The 22,230-nt window shown below is 47.1% G+C and overlaps 1 protein-coding gene across 1 annotated transcript in view; it reads right to left on the reverse strand.

The window, feature by feature from the left end:
• LOC149856499 (arf-GAP with SH3 domain, ANK repeat and PH domain-containing protein 1-like) overlaps window positions 1–22,230 on the reverse strand; it is a 92,695-nt gene that overhangs the window by 15,912 nt on the left and 54,553 nt on the right. Inside the window, exons 18-23 of the mRNA XM_090064565.1 lie at window positions 11,219–11,304; window positions 5,982–6,097; window positions 5,015–5,082; window positions 3,700–3,807; window positions 1,554–1,776; window positions 831–1,007 (exon numbers count right to left, since the gene is read on the reverse strand). Coding sequence (XP_089920691.1) covers window positions 831–1,007; window positions 1,554–1,776; window positions 3,700–3,807; window positions 5,015–5,082; window positions 5,982–6,097; window positions 11,219–11,304 — 778 coding nt within the window. The remainder of the gene's footprint in view (window positions 1–830; window positions 1,008–1,553; window positions 1,777–3,699; window positions 3,808–5,014; window positions 5,083–5,981; window positions 6,098–11,218; window positions 11,305–22,230) is intronic.

The following is a 22,230-nucleotide window of genomic DNA, read 5'->3' on the forward strand; positions in this document are numbered from 1 at the left end:
CCTCCATTGTGAGGTACTATAAAAAGGCACATTAGCCTATTTTAATGTGCATTAACAAAAGCACACCTCTCTGTGATGCTTTAGTACACTTTAAAATAGGTTAATGTGCATTAAAGCACATACGTAGACATGCCCATTGAGCATAAAAGATCGTAGCACAGATACCCTGCCCCTGCTCTGGAACAGCTCCTTCTACCCATTCCGAGATCTGAATTAGTGCTTGTTTTTGTAGCATCTTAGCTACCAAGCCTACCAAGTAGGGAATAGGAAAAGGACATGCCCAGGGATGGTAGTGGCTTATATCTATGGCAGCCAGAATTGCCAGGAGTACTTTTCAGCCTCTGCTTTAATATAACTGGCAACTGTTTTACTCTCATAATGTATGAAGCTCCAGTATTTGGTCTGGTACTACCATCTTAGGGAGAAACCCCTGTGCTGGAGCACGAGAACAGCCATAGCTGTAGCAAAGGGAACAATCCTGGGGTGGATACTCAATACAGGGCTGGCTGGCTGAAAATCAATTTAGTGTCATGTCCAGCAGCTGCATGGCTCAGACCAGCACAGCTCAGAGATAGCTCATTGCCTTCTGTGATTCCTATGCATCCCCAACTGTCTGGTCTCCCAGAGTGAGTCCTCATACAAGCATCAAGCAAGAATAGCTAGTTATCCACTGCAACCCCTGCATGCACCCATCAGGCCCTGTCTGATAGTGACACAGTATTACTTTTAATTTGGTGTTGGACACAGAGACCATCATGTTTCCTCAGCTCCACGAGTTTCTTCCTCACAAAGCTCCATGGAGCTATCTAGTATGTGTTCTGTTTCTTTACCTGTAGCCAGGCTGGCCTGGTTAGATGGCACAGGGCTGAGTGGCACCCAAGGCACAGGCTCTGAGGAAGTTCGCTTGTGCTTGATGTTCACATTCAGTGGGGGGATCTTCCTGGTTGTTGTGTCATCAGCAAAGACTGGCAATCTGGTAGGGGGAGGGGGTGGAGGCACATTGGGAGCTACACAAAGTTTAACAGCAAATCATTGATTAGAAAAGAGAAGCAGGAGGAGAGGCATCTTACTGGAGACCCAGATCGGGCAGGGTCAGCACAACTGATGATTTCATGAGAACAGGTGCCCATCCCACAAGAGGTGTAAGTCAGAGCAGCTATATTGACTTTAACAGTGATTTAGATTTACACTGGCTGTGAACTTGACTTGAGGTGCACAGAGAACAGAGGTACCTGGCATGGCTAGTAATGTTATATAAAGCTGCCTCCATCTCAGGTCCCTGAAAGGTCATTATCTCCCAACCCAGATCCCAATTCTCCCACCTGGCAGAGAGCTGTTATGGGAGGTATAAGCTCTGCCTGACATTTCTAGCAATGTAGCATTAGAATCCTCAGGACTCTTTACTGCCATTCTTGTCTCCAGTTGTGGACCAGTGACAAGTAAAGGCCAGATACCAAATACAGTAGAAAGAGCCCAGGTGAGATTCCCTCATCTGGGGCTGGCCCCATCACATACAGCCCCACTACTACAGCCAGGCAATGGTATGGCCTGACCTCGGATTAGCGCACGTGGTGGAACAGGTGGCACACATGGAGGAGACATCGGGGCTGCCAGTTCAGCAAGGTTGCGGGGATTAGCAGTTGGGGTGGGATATAAATCATGTTGCTTTCCCTGTGTTGCTATACTTGGCCCCTTTACCCACTGCTTTGAGGCAGTGGTAGGTGACTGGTAGCAGCTCTGAGGACGGAAAGCATGCTCCTTTTTCACAGGACCCAGCTGAAAAGAAGAAAGGTACATGTTATACAGTAATAAAGAGCTGCTTTGCAAGAAACTGGAGGAATATCAAAGAGTAAACGGTATGTAGCACAAGTGCAGCAAGTACAAACTACAGCCTTATTTCAGTTCCTCTTTTACGGGCAACAAGCTTATCCAATTAAATTAAAACGGGAAACATTTTTTTCATCATCAGTGATGCATTTAATAAATTTTCATACAACATCATGAGGAAACTAGAGGAATGAAGTGCAACAGCAACACCAGCTACAAGATAGAGAAGGGGCAGGCAATTATTTTGGGTGGAGGCTGCTTAATGAGGTTTGGTGAGCTGCCAAGGGCTGCATGGGTAGCCCCGCCCCTTGACAGGTGCCCCACCCCCTGGTCACCACCTTGGGACCAGCAGTCCCACCCCTAACCCTGACCTTTGCCACCAGAAGTCCCTCCCCTGCCCCCATGGAAATAATACTTTTGGCCGGGGGTGAGGGGGGTTGCCATCTTAGAACCAGAAAAAACCAAAGCATACACTAAAAGTCAAACACCTACTATAACATATTTTAATTTTATTACAAAAAATACTTTTGTCATGATGTGTGTTGTATAGTGTATATAGAGGTGATTCCATAATATCTCAAAAATAAATTCTTAGTCTTTTATGTAGTGGGGGAGTGGTTGGGGGTATGTGGTGGGGGTGTGCATGTGGTGGGGTGTGTATTTGTGCGAGCATGGTGGGGGGTGTATGGAGGCAGGGTATTTGGGGCATGGGCTGCATAGGGCAGTAGGAGGTGTGTGGTGAGGTGTGGAGGGGAGTTTGTGAGGGGGTGTGGCTGTGTGGGGGGGCATAGGGTATGTTGGGAGGTTGTGTTGTGTTTGTGGGGTGTGGGTGTGTGGCTCTGGATCACACTGGACTCTGTAACATGTCCTCTCCTGCAGTCAATGCAGGCAACACTGGGGGACTGGCATGTTTGTCTGCGTGTGTGATTTGTGGGATATGAGGGAGGGTGGGAGGGGTTTGGGGACCCCCCCCAACACACGCCTGCCATAACACAGGCCAGCACTGCACGTTGCAGCAAGGAGCGCAGCCCCCACAGGGCCATTTGTTTCCCCGGCACTCCTTCCACTTGCAGAGCATGGGAGGGAAGCCCCAGGTGCTGGAATCAGCTGCTTTGCCCACCCCAGCCTGCTCCAGTGCCTGGGGTTTCTCTCCTGTGCCCCGCAAGTATGGGGAGTGCCACGGAAACAAACGGCCAGTCGGGGGCTGCGCTCCTTGTGCTGCTGACTGGAGCCAGGATCCAGGTACCAGCACCAAGCAAAGTGCCCCCGCCCACTGCTGCTGCTGCCACCCGCTGCCTGCCAGGGCTGCACACCATGGGGGGAGTGTGAGAGGGGATTCCCATGCCCCTCCCCTCTACACCTGCTCACCTGAGCTCCGTACTGCTGCTACCCCACTACATGCATCCAGCCCCAGCCCCACACTCCTGCCCAGCTGCAGCCCCACCCCTGACCCCAGCTTCTTTACCTGCTGCCCAGAGGGAGCCAGATGCTGCGGAAGCCTGCAGCCCCATCCCATGCTAGCAGGACCTGCCCTTCCACTCATGAGTGTGGGAGCAAGGCATAATAGGATATGTTGGGGGTGGGTGTAGGCACCTTGCTCCCACTGTCACTGGTGGAAGGGCTGGGTGGGGCACAATTAGTTGGGGGGCACTGCAGGCCAGAAGAAAATGCCTGGCAGACTGGATCTGGCCCACAGGTCACATTTTGCTTACCCCTGAGATAGACACCTGAAATTCTGTCAGAGAATTCATGATTGGGTACTTTGCTAGGAAAAACCATGGGGCAGGGGGGGGATCAGTGAGGCATTTACAATTCAAATTATGTATTGTGGAGACTCTCACTAAGGACAGGTTGAGAGTGCTGAGCTCTCACCTTCTCATCCAGATCATCATCACTTTCATACATATCATCTTGGCCCAGCCGCCACTCATACTCCACATGGACACGCATGTTGAATTGATTGTTTTGAGACTGAAGCAGCTGCAGCAGAAAGGAGGCAGTCTCAGTTCACAATCTTCCTCTGTGTCTTTATGCCCTAGGAATCAGGGCTCCATGTAGGTTGGGCAGTCCAGGGTCACAGAGAACAGTCATTCACCAGAGAAATACACCCTGGGCTGAGGCAGTGATCTTCAGAACCCTAAATGAACCATTCCCACCTAGGTTTTCCTACAGGCTTCCTCTTCTCTGCAGGATACTATTCCTTTTACAGGTGTCCTAATGCCTAGCCCTAAGTATCAGAGGAGCAGGATTCTTGGGGATGGGACTGTTTTTCATTTTTGAATTCCTGGATTTAAGGATCCTGTCACTGCCCAAATGGGGACTGCCCCACACCAAACTACTCCATTATTACTCAGAGCCCAGTGGGGTTAATAAAGCCATGGAGATCTCTCCATCTGCAAATCCAGACTGTGTCCCACATGTACTGACAGATTTCATAAGCTGGGTTAAGTGGCATTACTCCAATCTGCACATCTCCAACATCTGAAATGTATCCAAACCTGATGTTGTGCCCCAAGGAATGTCTGTAAAAACACAGCAACAGCTGACATAGCACCTCCCTGAAAACCACATTAAGATCTGATACTAGAGAAGTCTGATCTAGCAGAAAAGGTCAGGAATTAGAACACCAGATCCAAGCTAGGACAAAACAGAGAAGGCACTGCACTGAGTCTGCAGTCTCAGCGCCACCCTAATGAAGCTATGGAAGTACAAATCCCTATCTTCACTCCAATCTATAAGGTCAGAGGTTCTGACTATTAGGCACTGTACAGTACAAATTCCCAATCAGGGATTTGGAACAAGCCAAAATGACATCACTGGCCTTTTCCAGAACGCAGCCATGGCTTTCCATGGACCCCAGTGCATCTTAAGAGCAGCATGCTAAGCACTGTGGGGTACTGAAAGTGTTCTCACTGTATAAAAAGCCTAATGGAGTTCAAACAAATGTGGGCAATATAGCTGAGAGCTGTGGTCCTCAGTTAAACCTGGTTGCGAATCTCTTCAGCTTACTGCTGTGTTTCTGTCGAACAGAGTGCAAAGTGAGATCAAAAGGAAGCCTTTAGACATGGAGACATGCAATCTGATTGGGCTAAACCATTAATCTGTTACTTCTACGTAATCCCTGTTCTGGTCTTAACAGCTCTCCCTGTTGTTTCCAGGCTGCCAAGAGTGAGGTCTCATATCTTACCAGTTCTTCACACAAGGAATGACTCATCCGCTTGGCAACATCCAGGGCTGTTTCTCCTACATCATTAGCTGTGGGAAAAGAGCGGCCACTGTGAATCATGAATGTAGAAGGCAGTTATCGCTACAGAGATAGGAAGATTGGGGAAACAGATGTATAACTCATCAATTCTTTTCATCGGTATGAAATTATTATGCAGTGGCTAACAAGAAACTTGATGTACCATGCTATATTTCTATGTATCTGGATAAAATGCCTTTACTGATAAGGCCTTCACCACATATTGACCAGCACTTAACTTTAAATCCTGCGCTTTGTCCGATTAACAGTTATGTTAAGAAGGAAACTGAGATGGGGAAATGAAGACAGTTACTAGTAACTGTAGTTCTTTGAGATGTGCTGCTCACATGCATATTCTCTCTTGTGGATGTGTCTCATGTCCTGTACTTTGACTAGAGACATTTTTGCCTCAGCAACATCCACAGAGTGCACTCTAGCTCTGGGTCTTTTTATGCTACCCTGCCAAAAGGGTTAAGGGTTGTGCACAAAACTTGTGCCTCAGCTGCAGCTGAAGATCCACTGAGAAAGTGGGAAAGGAAGATAGAATTTGAATGTGTATGTGACATGTAAGTAAACAGTTTCTCTCTGGACAAAGTGCAACTGTTCAGACATATGGTTTCACTGTCCTGGAACAGACCACAAAAAGGTTCATGGGAAAAGAACTGCTAACAGTTTGTCCTAGGACACTTTCAGGTGAACCTAAATTGTTGTGGCCTTGCCCGCCTATTAACTGCCCTGCACAGTGATGCAATAGGCATTCTGTGTTTACCACCTGCCTGAGATCAGCCCTGGAGCATGCATCCATCAGAGACACCAAACCATCAGGGACATCCTCAAACCCATCCACCACTCACTGAGTCAAGCTAACAAAACTGCTCTCATATATAAAGTGTCTACCACAGTCACTTACTGATGGCAATGTTGGCCTTGGCTCTGAGAAAGAGCTTTATACACTCAGGTTTATTGTAGAGGCAGCAGTAATGAAGTGGTGTGTTCCCCTTCACTGTCTGCTTCACCAGGCTCCCACTGCAGCAGAGAATGAGAACTATCAGTATGTTTGAAAATAAGCAGTTCTTCTCATTTATGATACTAGGCAAATGACATTTACACAAAAACCTTTCTTCCTACATCACATGAACAAGGAGCAGAACTGAGACTCACCAGTATGCTGGCTTTTCAGTAAGGTACCTGATTGCAGGGCTGAAAATACGAACAGAGATCACCTACTAGGTTGCACAGTCAAGCCTACCCACTATTTAGCCTGAAAATCATGCATTGGACTGAATTGTGGGCAAGACATATAGCTCCTCTTACAACAGCCAGTGGTCATTTTGATGCCTGGCTTCAAACCACCAGGGCCTCCCTGGATATAGAGAGTGGCAGCAACAGAAGCAGGCATGGATTGAATGGTCAAGAGACTGGGGGTAGAGGAAGGATGCATCTGATAAGACTGAATAGAAAGGACTGAGTTGGTTCAGGCAGTATCTGAAAGTGGATGGTCTGCTGCTCCACAGTCTCTCTCCAGCAGTCTCTCTCCAGCATGAAGTCACAAAGGATTGATGAAAGTTGACTATATGCAAATTATTTACAACTCTCTGAATCCCTTCATTAAATAATGGGCATAAATTGTTACAGATGGAGCATTGGCAGGTTTGTGCATATTCCCAGTGAAGGGGAGAGAGCAGGATTGACATAACCTAGGCATCTGTCACTAGCCAGCAGGGATATAGGAAGCTGATTACCAGCTTGGCCTCCTGAGGCTGCCTTATTGCAGTTATTACTCTGGCTCTGTCTGGAGCTCCTGCGCACAACACCTTTCTTCCTCTTCAGAAGTGAAATGTCTCTGCCTTATCATTTGTAAAGGATATTTCACTGCAGTGCCAGGGTTATTTCCGACAGCAAATCTGCAAATTGCCCTTGACAGGCTGCTCTAAGATTTTTGTTTCGGGCTTGCTATAGATTTAAGGGAAGATTAACAATGACCGGCTTTCCTGAACTATCTAGAGGTAACAAGGATCAAGATAAGCCTCAGCATGAGCCTGGCCAACAGTCCCATACCAGAGCCTACTCAGGAGAGTGCCAAGCACTTGGCAGGATGGGATTTAATGAGGGCAGGCTATGGCCCAGTGTGGTCTGGCTATTGAGCTCTGACAGAGTGCAGATCTCCAGCTCTGTGAGCAAGCAGTGCAATTTCAGAGGCAGACACGAAGCTCAATATGCAAGCCTCACCAACAGTGGGCAATTTTTTAAAATCTGCTCCTTGATGGGTATTAAGATGACCACATGAAAAGGGCAGGAGTACTTAAGACAGATACCCAATGGAAGAGGATGGGAAAGAAAGTATGAATGGGAGACAGGCTTGGGGAAGAATGCATAGAGAGTAAGGAAGGAACAAGAACAACTGGAGAACAGATTTATAACTAGATTCAAATGAGCTGTTCAGGGATGAGATGAGAGATGGGACCTGAGCAAAGCAACAGGAGAGGAAGAGAACTGAGCAAGAGGGCAGTGGCAACTGGAAAGAACCGCTGCTAGGGTGAAGATGACCATGGTGACCGTGGCTTCATATCATACATTTGACTTTACTTTTCTGGGTCCTGTTGCTTCTCACCATTCCCAGCCTCCTCTTCCTCCATGCTGTTAACGTTTTCTATTCTGTAGATACCTCAGTAATGTAATCCGACACTCAACACAGTAATCCGACACTGGCATACTAGATCATGCATGGCAGTGCCTGGTAGAGGACAGTATAGGCTGCAGACATGCTCAGTGACTGACAGACCACACTAAGGTGCAGACTGCAGATCTAGCACAAGCCTAAATTATGAATATTGAGAACCTAAGTTTGTGTTTAACCAATAAACTGTGATCTTCCATTTAAGCAATAAGTAGTAGTTTTGGAAAGAAGAATAAGAATTTTTGTCAAGGCCACTAATATTAGGCTAGGCCTAGTGCAAATAACTGCTTTTTGGAAAGCACTTAATAGAGTTAAAAGTAACAACTCAAGCTTTGCCATTTGATAAAAAGAACTGAATTGTATGTAGCCAGCTGGATTCATATTGAAACAATGTGCTTTTGTTAACTAAATATGGCAAAGTCAAAATGTATTTTATGTGTAGAAAAAAACAAAAAGAGGAGTTAAGGATGCTCTGGGAGTTTGGATCCAGGAACAGAGCAAAAGAAAGAGCCCACCACTGAAGCCACCTGTTGCCAGCCTTGGTTATTTTCTAGGGGCTTTTGTTGTGCTACAGAAGTACGACTGAAGCAGAAAGCTCCAAAGCCTGTTTCAGAATAAACCTTTGCAGACATTACAACATAGACACTCGTTAAATGTGTAGTGCTATACACACAACCTCCTCTTCTCCTCCACCCCAACTGCTGATAGAAGCCGCTGTCAGGCTCCCCTCAGGGCCAAAATGAGCCAAGGAGCAGCCCCTTACAGTCACTTAATTGGAGACTACACCTTTATGGTGACTTTATAGTACTCCAGCCAGACAGCTCAATAGCACTTTATTTTTGTAGTACAACAAATGAATGTGTGTCTATTGCCTAAAAGAACCAGGATGTGGCAAGTTCCTAATTTCCACCTATTTACATCCTCACTGACATCCTGTCACACTTTTAGCTTCTTTCTTTCCTTGGAGTCTCAGAACAGCAGAAATTCCCTATGCCTAAAGAAGCATGATTGCACCCAAAAGCTTGCAAAGAACTTTTTCCAACTACTCAGTTGGTCTAATAAAAGGCTGTGTGTAGATGAAATGATGGGCATATGTGCATGACACTTTAAAGCAGGCTAAATGTTTTTGCACCACTTTAATGGTGTCAGCATTTGCACGCCTTGGCAGCATACTGCACAGTAATTACAGCCACTGTAGCAAATTTGGCAGCATAATGTGCCTTAAATGACTTAGGGCGCAGCAAACTAAAACACCTCCGAGGAGTTTTAGTTTGCTGTCCTTCTAGCTGTGGAGCGAAGCACTGGGCTCTGTGTAGCTCAGAGGCTCTGCAGGAAGCCCTGCAGGCAGCGTGGCAGCAGCCTGGGAAGGCAGGCTCTGCCAAAGAGAGGCAAAAAATGTGGCCAGCCTGATCTTTTTTTTTTCCCGCCCCGCCTGCAGTCTGCCTGTCTGCTTGAGCTGTACTAGGGCCCGGTGCCTCCCCACGCGGCTGCAGTGCCCCCAGGACTGCCCAAGCCAGGTGCCTGCAGGAGGGTGCTGTCTGGGAGTGGGGGAGGCAGTGCTGCTGCCATGGAGGGAAGCACCCCCCCTACAGTCCAGGGACTGCTTCACCAGTCAGCAGCTTGCCTTCCCCTCCCCACCACCAGAAAGGCAGGTTAAGCTGGGTGTGTGCACAACATGGGGGTTTAATTCGCCCTAAATTGAAGCGGTGTTTTTAAAAACCCATCGATTCAATTTAGGGCCCCCATTTCATCTACACACACTCAAAGATATCACATCTACCCAAAGAACCTTGTCTGCCTATGTCCTTAGACCAACACAGCCACAACCAAAATCCCAGCAGGATGTGGCAAGTAGCATTTGCAGGTCATGAGAGAAAGAAATAAGGAATCCTCCCTTCCAAAACTGTAATTTTTACAAGGCCGTAGATCTCAGTTAATTGGCATCTTTCAAGTTTGTTAAAAAAATGATTGAGTACCATTCTCATTATCTCAGTGAAACAAAAAAATTGAATAAAACCAATCAAAAAAATTATTAAAATAAGCCATATATGAATATTGGGTTAGATGGGAGGGCAGAGAGAGGATTTTGAAGACCTCAGCAAATATAAGATGACTTGTTGCCAGTCTACATGTCAACCTTCCTACCCCATTCTGAGTCCCTGCAGCTAGACAAGCACTAAGACTAGTGTTTATTCTTGTGCTTTGAGGAGTAAACAATAAAGGCTGAACTACAGACCTGTCTCTTACCTTGTTTTTCTAATTTGGGTAGTACAATAGTGATACCCCACCTGCTAAGAAGGAATGCAGGATCACTAGAAAGTGTAACTCTCTTAATTTGGCATATAAAAAGGATAACCATTAAGGGAATTGTAACTGTGCCTTAATTTTGTGTCTAAGCTTGCAAAAGAGGTCATAGATGGGCTGTAGTATTGTCTGTCTAAAGACAGTTTGATACCATGTTAGTAATAACAACATGGCCAGTCTTTGTTTAACAAGTGATGCCAGCACAGAAGTTCATTTTGAGTGTTTATAAAGTTTTATCAACTTTCAAGTTTTACTGCCATATGAGCTCAGAAAAAAATGAAGGTTACTAATGTAATGAGAAAGTACAGCAGGTAAAGGAAAAAATAAGGTTTTAGAAGAAGCATTTAGGAAAGGTAGTTTCATTGCTAAAGTGCTAGATTGAGGCCCAGGTGGATTCAATTTCCTGCTCTACTAATTTTCCTGTGACTTAGTTTCTACTTGTATAAAATGGAGATGATAATAGCTGAGCTTGAGGGTGATGAGATAGATCCATAAATACTTAGACAGTGCCCTTATACTGTGACAGTGGATCCCTTAAGAAGACAGGCTTTAACAGTGGCCACAATTGCTTGGGGTCACTGGGCTTGGCTATGGAAGAATGTCAACTGTACATCTTCCTGCTCAGAAAGATACAGACTTACTTTAGACAAAATGAAGCTGGTCATTGAGAACCCCTTTTTAGAGCTAGAATCGCTTAGGTCAGTCAGCCGTGGACTGTGGAGTGTGAGGTGCAGCCAGTGCAGCATTTCCCCTTTGAGAACTGTTCTCAAGGGCGTAGGTGGGAGATGGTGAACATAGACTGAACTTCAGTGGGACAAGTATCCCTATCACAAAATCTCCATCACCACTGGTACTCACTGGTTCCTTTAGCAGAGAGGCCAAGGAATGGTCATGGACCCTGAACTTCTCTCTAACAAAAGGTGGCTGCTCCAGGTCAAGACAGAGATATGTTTGCAAGGAATTAAGGAAAGCTTGCTCTGGTGCTGAGGAACAACTTGTCTGTGGTTTTTCTTCTAGGGATATGCAGAGGAACCTGGTTCCAAGGTTGTCAATCCAGTACCTTCCACCAGCACTAATTTTGCTGCAATGTATTGAAGTAAAGATGTCTCGTGTCCTGGACTGAACAGGCAAAGCCATGCATGCTGTGGAACCTAAAGTTGGCTTACCTGTTCTGCACTAGAAAATCAACAATGTGCAAGGAGGTTCGGTCAGACTGTAATACTGCCAGGTGGAGAAGAGTTTCCCCGGGCTCCTGTAACCAGGAAAAAAACAGCAACTGATGGGATAGGTCAGGGTCTCAGCAGCTCCAGGCAACTTTACCCCTCCCAGACTTTAGGACATGAATTCTGGCTCAGGCATAAGACTCTAGCCTCCTGTCCTCTGACAGGAGACATGTATTAGCTGCTTCAGAGGAATATAAGGAAATCCCAGATTAGGCAATTTGTAACAGTTGCTGGGTGTGAAGAATACAGGTGGGAAAGAGTGGGTATTGGCTGGGAAAAATGGTTCAGTCCACAGCTGAAAGGCAATGCCTACTGAGCTCCCTTTACAGCCTCGTGTAAAAGATCTGTCAAAAGCCCTGGAAAACATATTACACATTTGCATTATAGTGATAAACAGTAGCCCTAATCAGAAACAGAGTCTTATTATTTAAAATATACTTTACTTAAATCAACTGATTTCTTAGTAACGGTTTAAAGAATTCTAAGAGACTAATAAAGCACAAGTTTCTTCCCTAGAAGCGTGCTGGTTAAATCACGTTCATGAAGACAGTTTATAGCTCAGTGGCCAGCAACTTTTTTGGCTAAATTGCCAAAAACAGCCCAACCTCAATTTATAAGATGTGGGTGTGCCAGAGGCAGCTGCAAGGGGTCCAAATCCTTGTTGTGGCAGTGTAGCCACAGCCCCTCCCCTGCCATCCTCCCAGAGGCAGTATGCACCTATCACCAGTAATAAGCAGGTTCAGGGCTCTACAAACCTTACTGCAGCTGATTGCAGCTTTCCTGCCACCTGCTGTGAGCAGCCCAAGGTCCGTGCCTCAGGGTGCATGATGGGGAAGGTGTTTGGGGCAATGCAGCTTCAGCTCCTTCCTGACCATGTGCCCCAAGGCACTTGTGCAGCCACCACTGGCCACAGAGCTGGGCCAGGCCTCTGAACCCCATTACACTGGTTGCAGCCTCCTGGCTGCCTGCCACAGCCAGCCTGGGCAAGCCCCTGCTGCCTGCTACAGAGCCCAGGCTGCTTGCAACAGGGCTTGCAGCCTCCTGGCTACCTGCTGCAAGCAGCCCAGGCTCCATGGTTGGCAGCAGCTGCCCAGAGTGCAGGCCAGCTGTAGCACACCAAGCAAAGTGGCTTCACATGCCATGCTTTGCATGCATGCCAGGGGTTGCCAACCTGTTATAGCTCAGCTGCTTTAATGCATTTTCCTAGTACAGAAGTAAGGCTCACTTGTCTGTAAGATCAGGATCTCTCTCAAAGTGTTCTGCGCCACAGGACACCCTACGTGAAGAGCAGGGCCTCAGGGAAAGTAACAGCATCTCTGATGCATAGATTTTTCTTCAGGAAAGGCCCAGAGAGGTTCTGAGCCTATGCTCTACTCTGATCAGGACCTTTCCTCTGTTATAGCATAAAAAGATCCTATTCAGGTCTACAGACACCAGAGAATTCACATACAGAAACACTGCATTGTGAGGCACTTAATTTGCTCTGAAGAAAACACACCTAACGGAAAGCTAAGAAAGCAACAAGAACTAAGAGCATCCAACAGACCAGACCCACAGCTCTCACCAATGACATTTTCCCCCATTAGTCTAGAAAAGGTAACACAGCCCTAACTCTGCCTAAGAAAAAAAGGTCAGCCTTCCTGCTTCCCTTTGCACAAAACCAGTAAACCTTCCCTCACATGTCCCCTGTGTGCAATGCTGCATACCCAGGTGGAGGAGGGCAAACATAGGCACCTAAGTGTGATTCTATTTCACCCTGCTTGAGTTCATGAAGGACAATTAATGCAAAAGGTGGGTGGGTCGTGTCACAGAAAGGGCCCTGGGGAAGCTGCAGCACCTCCTAGTGACTGCACTAACCCTGCCCAACTCCAGCTCCTCCACGTACCGCTGCACTCTGGTATGCCATGCCTTGATGAAAATGTTCCATCATGGTGGCAGGTGGCCCCAGACTCTTGGAGTGACCTTACCAATTCTTTCCTTACCATAACTTAACTTACTTAATTGGATCCTTAGTCAGCTACTGCTGGCACTTCTCAGGCACCACTCATGTCCCCACAGGCTCTACCTGTGCTTTTGGGTATTACACATGCCATAAGGGCAGCATTTGTGTCCTCCAGTCACCCCCATAGCCACACCCATGCCTCACAGCTGTCACTCAGTCACCACTTTTGTGGGCCTTCCTAGCCCTATTTGTCTGTTCTATCCCTTGGGCTCTAACTTCTTTTTCCAAGCTTCAGCCTTTATGGCCTTGGTCCCTTTTTCATCTTGCTGAGGCCCTCATCCCTGATTCACTGTTTCAGGCTTTGGCTCTCTGGCATCAGCCCCACTGCATCCTGCCCAGTGCAGGGCTCAAAACATAGAACACCTAAGGCACCCTGCTGCATGCCCTCCAAAATTCTCCCGTAGCTACAACCTGGTCTTCCAGTTGTAAATATAAACCAAGACACAAGCAAACTGTTTCCAACTAAATTCAAACCCCATGCTGGGTATCTATCCCACTGCCCTTCCAGCCCAGAGTATGTTGGGTGCCTTTGGATCTGCCTCTTGCAGTCTCCTCCTCTCCCCCAAAAACTCATCTAGTTGCACATATCAGGGTTTGACTGCTTGCTCCAGCTCAGGAGCCAAACTTATATCCATCCTCCTGGTCACATGGCTCCTCCATCATGTACAGGGATTTCCTGTTAGCCAAATAGGCCTCCTGCTTCTGCAGTACTGCTGTTACTACCTATCTGGAGCTCTGCCCTTATTTTCTTATTTCAATGTATCTAGCTCCCAGGTAGGCACTTGCAGTTCTGTAGCCTCTTATCTTGGCTTTCCCCTGGTTGCTTACTCTAATATAGCAGGCTTTAGTTTAGTTGTTCTTTCCCCCAAAGTGACAGAGGCAGAAAACCCTGTTAAGGTCCTCTTCTTCCTCACTGTTTTTTGTGATTTGGCCTTAAGGATTTGGTTATCACACAAGTAGATCCATTAATGTGTAGCAGTAAGGGTTAACTCCCTTGCTGACATGATGACATCAGTAGGAAGTTTTCATCCATCTTTGGGTGTGTGCGTTAGTTGCAATAAAGCCCTGTTGAGAGCAAGAAGTCTCCCTGCCTTTTCCTGAGCTATGAGATAGCACATGGTGTCAGCAGTGGCTGAATCCTGCCACCAAGAGGAACACAAAAGTCAGTCACCAATTGGATGTTTTCCAGCTGACAGACCAAGTTCTAGCAGCAGCTGAGTCCCGCTCAGGGCAGAGACTGGCTACAAAGACAGTGCAAGCAGTTAAAGTTACACCACCAAAACAGTTTGATTACCAGTCCTGTGGAATGTGGCCTAGCTGCATCAGATGTTTTAACTGCTTCAGAGAAGTGTCAGTACAGGGTTGCCATATGTCGGGGTTTTCCCGGACATGTCCTTTTTTTTGGCCTCCTGTGCTGTGCCTGGGCAGGTTTTTTAAATGCCGGCAAAATGTCCAGGATTTCCATCCTGGTTTGTTTTCAAGATAGCCGCTGCTAGGTAGAACTACAGTTCCCCCGAATACCTAGCATGTGCACACACGTGATAGGGAGCCGAGTACTCAGTCAAGATCTGAGTTTTCAGTTTATCACAGAAAAACACGGAAAATACAATACCACTTCAGCAAATGGGGGCAGGGGCAGGTGGGAATCACCATCATTCTCTGCACATGCATGCAGGCGCAGAGAGCCAGGCAGGGTATGGGAGCTGCCCCAGCCAAACACCTGGATGCAAGGAAGGTGGGGGTGCGGTGTGTCTGAGCGTGTGCGCATGCCCTGGCTGGGGCACGCTGCCCAGGGTGGAGGGTGCACAGGTCTCTCCTCTCCCATCCCCCAGGCCATACAGTGGTTGAATCCACCATCACCCGCAGAAGCCAGAGCTGTTGATGCAGCTGCCGCATTTGCTCCAGCCGGGATGGGACAGGGACAGCTGGGGGGAGGGGCACCAACAGAGCCCTAAGGGGAGTGGGGAATTTGAATTGGGACTGAGGGGCAACACAGGGGCAGGGCAGTGGTATATCACTCAGAGCTGCTCAGTGCTACAAAGCAGCGGGGGGAGGGGGGGCACTACAGCCCCAGCTGAACCCACATCTTATTGGGTAAAGGGGGTGGGGAGCTCTGATTTTCTGTTTTTAAAAAAAGTTAAAAAAATTGGTATTTCAAATTTATTTCATTATAATGATTGAGGCACTGGTAGACTTCCAAATTACTTTAAAATTGTAAATAAATCAATAAAACATTGTGTTAAATTGACAACAATATCTATATAGATAGTGGGGTTTAAATTTAATCATGGAAAAATGTGGGTTCAGGTTTTTTTTAATCAGTGAATTCAGGTTTTTTATAAGACAATTTTCAATTTTTAAACAGAAAAGGAAAACCTGGTGCTTACTGTAGTGACAATGCAGATATTGCATAAAGCAGGAGCACAGTCTGTCATCTGAGTGCAGCTTCAGCATTTACTTACTGCTTTTGTTTCTCATTAAATTTCTGCGGCAGTAACACTTGTTCTTTACTGTAACAGTTAGAAACACTCCCCCTCCCACACAATCACCCCTTCCCCTTCTCTCCCTCCCCCTCCACCACTCCCTGGACAGCTGTCCTCTTTTGGAACTGGAAATATGGTAACACTAGGTTTGGACAAAAACTCTGAACCTTACCAAGTAAGTGCTCTACTTAATGGAGGATCAGGCTGATGGCAGAGAAAAAGCAATATGATGATGTGGTAGAAACATTAACTGAATATTTTTGGGCAAAATAAATATGATTTATGAATAAGCTAGATTCAGTCTCCATAAACAGAAGCCTTCAGAACCTGCGAACAGCTTTATCACATCTTTGCATACACTTCCTGAATCTTGCCAATATGGGGAGCTCAAGGAAGAACTAATTAGGGACTGCTTCGTTGTCGGTCTTCACAATAAAGAGCTCTCACAAAGGCTACCACTGGACCTCAATTTAACACTCCAGAAGACTGTCACAGAACTCAATCAGTGTTATTTAAGCAGCAACAAAGGGAATTGTTGCTGCAATTCCAAGCAATTCCAAGCCCTATCAGGCATCACCTAATACGGATGCAATGCACAGTCAAGAAACTACAACTAAAAATAAAAATAAATAGAATTGATTTGAATAATGAACAAAGACAGCGATCCCTTCAGCACCCACAGCAACAACCAAGTGGGAAAGGGGGCCAATGCCACACATGGGTTGTTGTCAGATTTGTGCTGAATACTGACTAGTCCTTGTAGAGCCATGTTTTATGACTGAATTACCAGATTATCTATGGCAGATGCTGGGAGCTGACTTAGCAACCTTGAAAGGTTCTGTTTACCTTGCTGTTATCGACTATTACTCCCCTTACTTGAAGATGGCACAGTTACAGAACATCACAACCAAGAGTTATAATGGTGTTGAAGAGTATATTTTCTCTTTGGCAACCACTTGCAGTTGAGGATGATTTCTTCCAGGATTGTATTATCTGTGTGTTCAAAGATGGCTGATGAGGCTTATCCAGGATCAATAGACTACTGCAGCTTGAACATATGCTTCCATGTTGGGTGGGTGGCACTGGATTCTTGATTTGTTCCGTAACATGCTGTTTCTGCCACTCCTGCTTTTCCATCTCCTGTAGTTGTGAGGTTTCAAAGTACTGAGATCCCTGCAGCAGACTCTTACATTTGCACTCAGCCCTGGGCAATAGTTTCATAGGTTTTTAGGGGCTGGAAGGGACCTTACAGATCATTGGGTCCAGCCCCCCTGCATTTGGGCAGGAAAGACCGCTGGGGTCAGATGACCTTAGCAAGATGAGCGTCAAAACACTTTTTGAAGATTGCCAGGGTGGGTGACTGTACCACCTCATGGGGGAACCTGTTCCAAACCTTCAGTACTTGTAAAGAAGTGTTTTCTTATGTCTAGTCCCATTATTTCTAGTCCTCCCCTTGGGGACCTTGGTGAATAGTTGCTTCCCCAAGCCCTGATGTACTCCCCTGATATATTTGTAGGCTGCCACCAAGTCCCCTCTGAGTCTTCTCTTCTCCAGTTTGAACAGTCCCATGTCTTTCAGCCTTTCTTCATATGGCCTAGTCTCTAGGCCTCTAATCATGCACGTGGCTCCACTTTGGACTCCAATGAGGTTCTCCACTTCCTTCCTAAAGTGCGGCACCCAGAACTATGGCATCACATTGGTGGCTCATGTTCATTTTGTTGTCTATCAACGACACCAAGGTCTTATTTAGTTGTGGTGCTGGCTAGTAGGGCTGTGCAAAATTTCAATGACTGTTTCATTTCAAAAAACTGTTTTGACGCGTTTCAAGTTTGAAACAGCAAAATGAAAATGAAACAAAAGGCTTTGAAACAGCTTTGAAAGGAAATGAGGACACTCAAAACATTTGGAAAGTTTTGAAATGTTTCAATTTCTGAAGCCAGGTTTGCTGCAGCTAAACAGAAACTAAGGAGGCGGAGGGGGTAAAGGGGGGAAGGACTGCTCTCTCATATTGAAATCTAACTCCCTATTTGAGTCCCCAGCTGCCTGATCACTTCCTCCAGCTCCCTGATCATTTCCCCAGCTCTTCCCAGGGGGAGCAGGGCCCTGATCTTCACGCAGGGTTTCAGCAGGCTGCCATTGAAACTGCAGCAGCAGTCTACTGAAACCTAGTGCGTAGATCTGGGGGCCCAAGCCCCCCTGGAACAGCTGGGGAAATGTTCAGAGAGCTGGGGGAAGTGATCAGAGAGCTGGGAAATTGAACCGGGAGCTGGGGTAATGTTCCCCAGTTCCCGGTTGGATCTCCCAACTCCCTCATCTTTCCCCCAGCTCTCTGATCACTCCCCCAGCTCTTCCTGGGGATGACACCAGGTTGCCACTGCCGGCTGGGACCGGCGCTGGGCACAGCCTGTGCTGAGTGTCAGGGAGACTGGTGCTGGCACTGGCCCCAGCTGCAGTGGCAGTCTGCTGTCATCCTGCACGCAGATTTGGGGACCTGCACCCCCCAGGAGGAGTCTGGCACAGCCCTGCAGCCCGACAACTGATAAGAGTTTTGCTTTGAACAGTTTGAGGTGCAATTTCCCAAATTCCCAGAAACCCCTACACCTATCTCCTTGAAGCTTACCAGGCTTCATGCCCTCAAAAGGGGCTACCATCCCTGCAATTTTTATGCAAATCAGGCAAGAAATGACAAAGTTATAGGCATTTTCATGGTTCCTATTATAGCCTATGGGCAAAACGTCAAAATGAAATGGAACAGTGCTTCAAAACAAAATGACAAAACGAAACACTGTCCCCCTTCCAAAGAGCAAACCGAAGTCAAAATGAAATGGTGCTGTTTCGCACAGCCCTACTGGCTAATGTAGCACTGCCGAGCCTGTAAGTGTGTTGTGGATTAATTCTCCCCAGATGGAGCACTTTGCATTTCTCTGTATTAAATAACATCAGGATGAGGTCAGCCCACCTCGTGAACCTGTCCAGGTCGGCCTGTAATGCCATGCTGTCCTGGAGCGTGACCACACCCCACATAATTTGGTGTTGTCAGTGAATTTTGCCAGCTCACATTTAATACCTGAATCTAAATCATCAATGAACATGTTGAAAAGTACTGGTCTCAGTACTGAGCCCTGAGAGACACCACTGGTCACCTCCTGCCATGATGACTCAGTCCCATCTATCAGTACTCTCAGGGTCCTACCACAGAGCCAGTTTCCTAGCCACCGGACCATAAAGAAACAGCATTTTTCCAATTTAACCATGAGGACATCATGGGAGACCAGGTCAAAGGCCTTTTTGAAATCCAAGTGTAAGACATCAACCTCATTTCCCCTATCCAGGCAGCAAGTTACCTGATCGTAGAAGGAGTTGAGGTTGGTTTGGCATGAACTGTTCATAATAAAGTCATGTTGGCTATCCTCCAGAACACTACCTTCTGCTAGCCTGTTTGTAATGGACTCTTTGATAATGTTTTCCAGGATTTTACCTGGGATTGAGGTAAAACTGATTGGCCTGTAACTCCCAGGGTCCTCCTTTCTCCCTTTCTTAAAGATAGGCATACCATTGGGCTTCTTCCAGTCTTCCTGGACCTCTCCAGAGTACCACAGATCTTCAAATAATTTGGCTATAGGTTGTGCAATGACATCAGCCAGTTCTTTTAGCACTCTTGGGTGTAGTTCATCTGGTGACTTGTAGACATTTAGTCTTTGTAAGTGCTCCCCCACAAGATCTACACCACTATGGGATGGTGGTCGCCCCCACTATGATCATGCTGCATCCTATCAAGCAGACTAACACCCTTGGACTGGTGGAATATACCTGGACTTTAAAAAAAGCCTTTGATCTGTTGTCCCATAACCTCCTCATGGAAAAATTGGCCAGCTGTGGCCTCAGCTACACTACAGTCTGATGGCTGAGAAATTGGCTCTGAGGTCAGACCCAGAGAGTAGTGGTCAAAGGCAGTGAGTCATCATGGCACTCTGTGACCAGTGGTGTCCCCCAAAGCTCTGTCCTTGGACCGATTCTCTTTAACATCTTTATCAACGATGTGGACATTGGTGTCAGAAGCGCACTGGCTAAGTTCACTGATGACACTAAACTTGGGGGCATGCGTCCACACCTGAGGACAAGCTAGTGATCCAGGCTGACTTGGATAAGCTTAGTAAATGGGCAGACATAAGCCTGATGAGGTTCAATGCCGATAAATGCAAGGTATTCCACCTTGGGGGGGAAAAAAACCCTGCAGCATACTTATAGGGTTGGCAGTGCTACGCTTGCTAGAGCCACTGCTGAAAGAGACTTGGGGTCATGATTGACCACAAGATGAACATGTGCCACCAACACGATGTCACAGCTGGTAAAGCAAACAAAGTCCTGGCTTGCATCTATAGATGGTTCTCAAGTAAATCTCAGGATGTCATCCTCCCACTGTACTCGGCTTTGGTGAGGCTGCAGCTGGAGTACTGCATCCAATTCTGGGCTCTGCAATTCAAGAAGGATGTCAAAAAGCTTGAGAGAGTCCAGAGGAGAGCCACTCACATGATCAGAGGGCAAGAGAAAAGGCCTTATGAAGAGAGGCTGAGAGCCGTGGGAGTCTTCAGTCTGGAAAAGCACAGGCTCAGTGGGAACCTGATGGCTGCCTATAAGTACACAAAGGGTGTTCATCAGGATCTGGGAGAACATCTGTTTACCAGAGCACCCCAAGGTAAAACAAGGACCAATGGTCATAAACTCCTCCAAGACCGTTTTAGGCTGGACATAAGAAAACATCTCTTTACTGTCCAAGCCCCCAGGACCTGAAATAGATTCCCTCCAGATGTGGTGCAGGTACCTACTCTGGACTCATTCAAGAACTACTTGGATGCTTATGTTGCTGAGGTCCCTTGACCTTGGTAGTGGATGGGTCCTTCTCAACCTGGAGGGATGTGGGCAGTGGGGTTCCACAGGGCTTGGTCCTCGGGCCCACACTGTTCAACATCTTTATCAGTGATTTGGACAAGAGTGTAAAAAGCACCCTGTTCAAATTTGCTGATGACACTAAGATGTGGGGGGACGTGGGCACACTGGAAGGATGCAACAGGCTACAATCAGACCTAGACAGGTTACAAGGGTGGGCGGATGAGAATAGGATGGGTTTCAACACAGACAAGTGCAAGGTGATGCACCTTGGGAGGAACAACCAGCACCATACCTACAGGTTAGGGAACTCCCCTCTTTTCAGCATGGAGGTGGAAAAGGATCTTGGGGTCATCATTGACTCCAGGATGAACATGGGCCGGCAGTGTGGGGAGGCAGTTAGGAAGGCCAACTGCAACTTGTCATGCATCCACAGATGCATCTCGAGCAGGTCCAAAGAGGTGATCCTCCCCCTCTATGCGGCACTGGTCAGGCTGCAGCTGGAGTACTGCGTCCAGTTCTGGGCGCCACACTTAAAGAGGGATGTCGACAGCATGGAGAGGGTCCAGAGGAGGGCCACTCGTATGATCAGGGGACAACAGGGCAGGCCCTATGAGGAGAGGCTACGGGACCTGAACTTGTTCAGCCTCCAAAAGAGAAGGCTGAGCGGGGATCTTGTGGCCTGTTATAAACTAGTCAGGGGGGATTAGCAGGCATTGGGGGAGTCACTGTTCCCCTGAGCACTGCCGGGAGTGACCAGGAATAACGGTCACAAGCTGGCAGAGGGTAGGTTTAGGTTAGATATCAGGAGGCACTACTTCACGGTCAGGGCGGCTAGGGTCTGGAACCAACTATCCTGGGGGTGTTTAAGAGGAGGTTAGATGAACATCTTGCTGGGGTCATTTGACCCCAGCATTCTTTCCTGCCATGGCAGGGGGTCGGACTAGATGATCTGCTCAGGTCCCTTCCGACCCTAGAAACTATGAAACTCCTGCCCCTGGGGCAAGGGACTGGATTTGATGATCTTCGAGGTCCCTTCCAGCCCTAATGTCTATGAAATCTATGAGAGACTGACATGAAGTATTCATTCAGGAGTTCGCTTTTGTCCTGAGTGTTGGGTATCAGCTGTCCTTTTTTAGTCGTCAGGGGCCCTATGCTTTCCTTATTTTGTTTCCTACTCCCTACATATCTAAAGAAGGACTTTTTGTTGTCCTTGATTTTGGTTGCCAGTTGTATTCTTTTTCTGTTTTGGCTGCCCTGATCAGCTCCCTGCAGGTGCGGGTTATTGCTGTGTACTCCTCTTTGGTAGCAATTCCTGACTTCCATCCCTTGTAGCCTTCTCATTTTGATTTTAGTCTCCCATGAGTTTACATCAATGTTGCATTTCTTTAAGATGGCCTTGAGGATGTCCCTGAAGTGCTTTCTCTGCCCTCCTCATGAGGGTACATCTTAGCCTTCTGTAAGCGATGGCTTCCCAGGTATGGAAAACACTCAACTTTCTCCGGAGTCTCACCATAGATCTGGATTACCATAGGTGGGGAGTATTCATTAGGAACTTGTTAGTGGAGGACCTTAGTCTTCTG

This window comes from Crocodylus siamensis, chromosome 10, assembly GCF_052110815.1.
Source record: "Crocodylus siamensis isolate JL-2025a chromosome 10, ASM5211081v1, whole genome shotgun sequence".
NCBI classification, from domain to species: domain Eukaryota; kingdom Metazoa; phylum Chordata; order Crocodylia; family Crocodylidae; genus Crocodylus; species Crocodylus siamensis.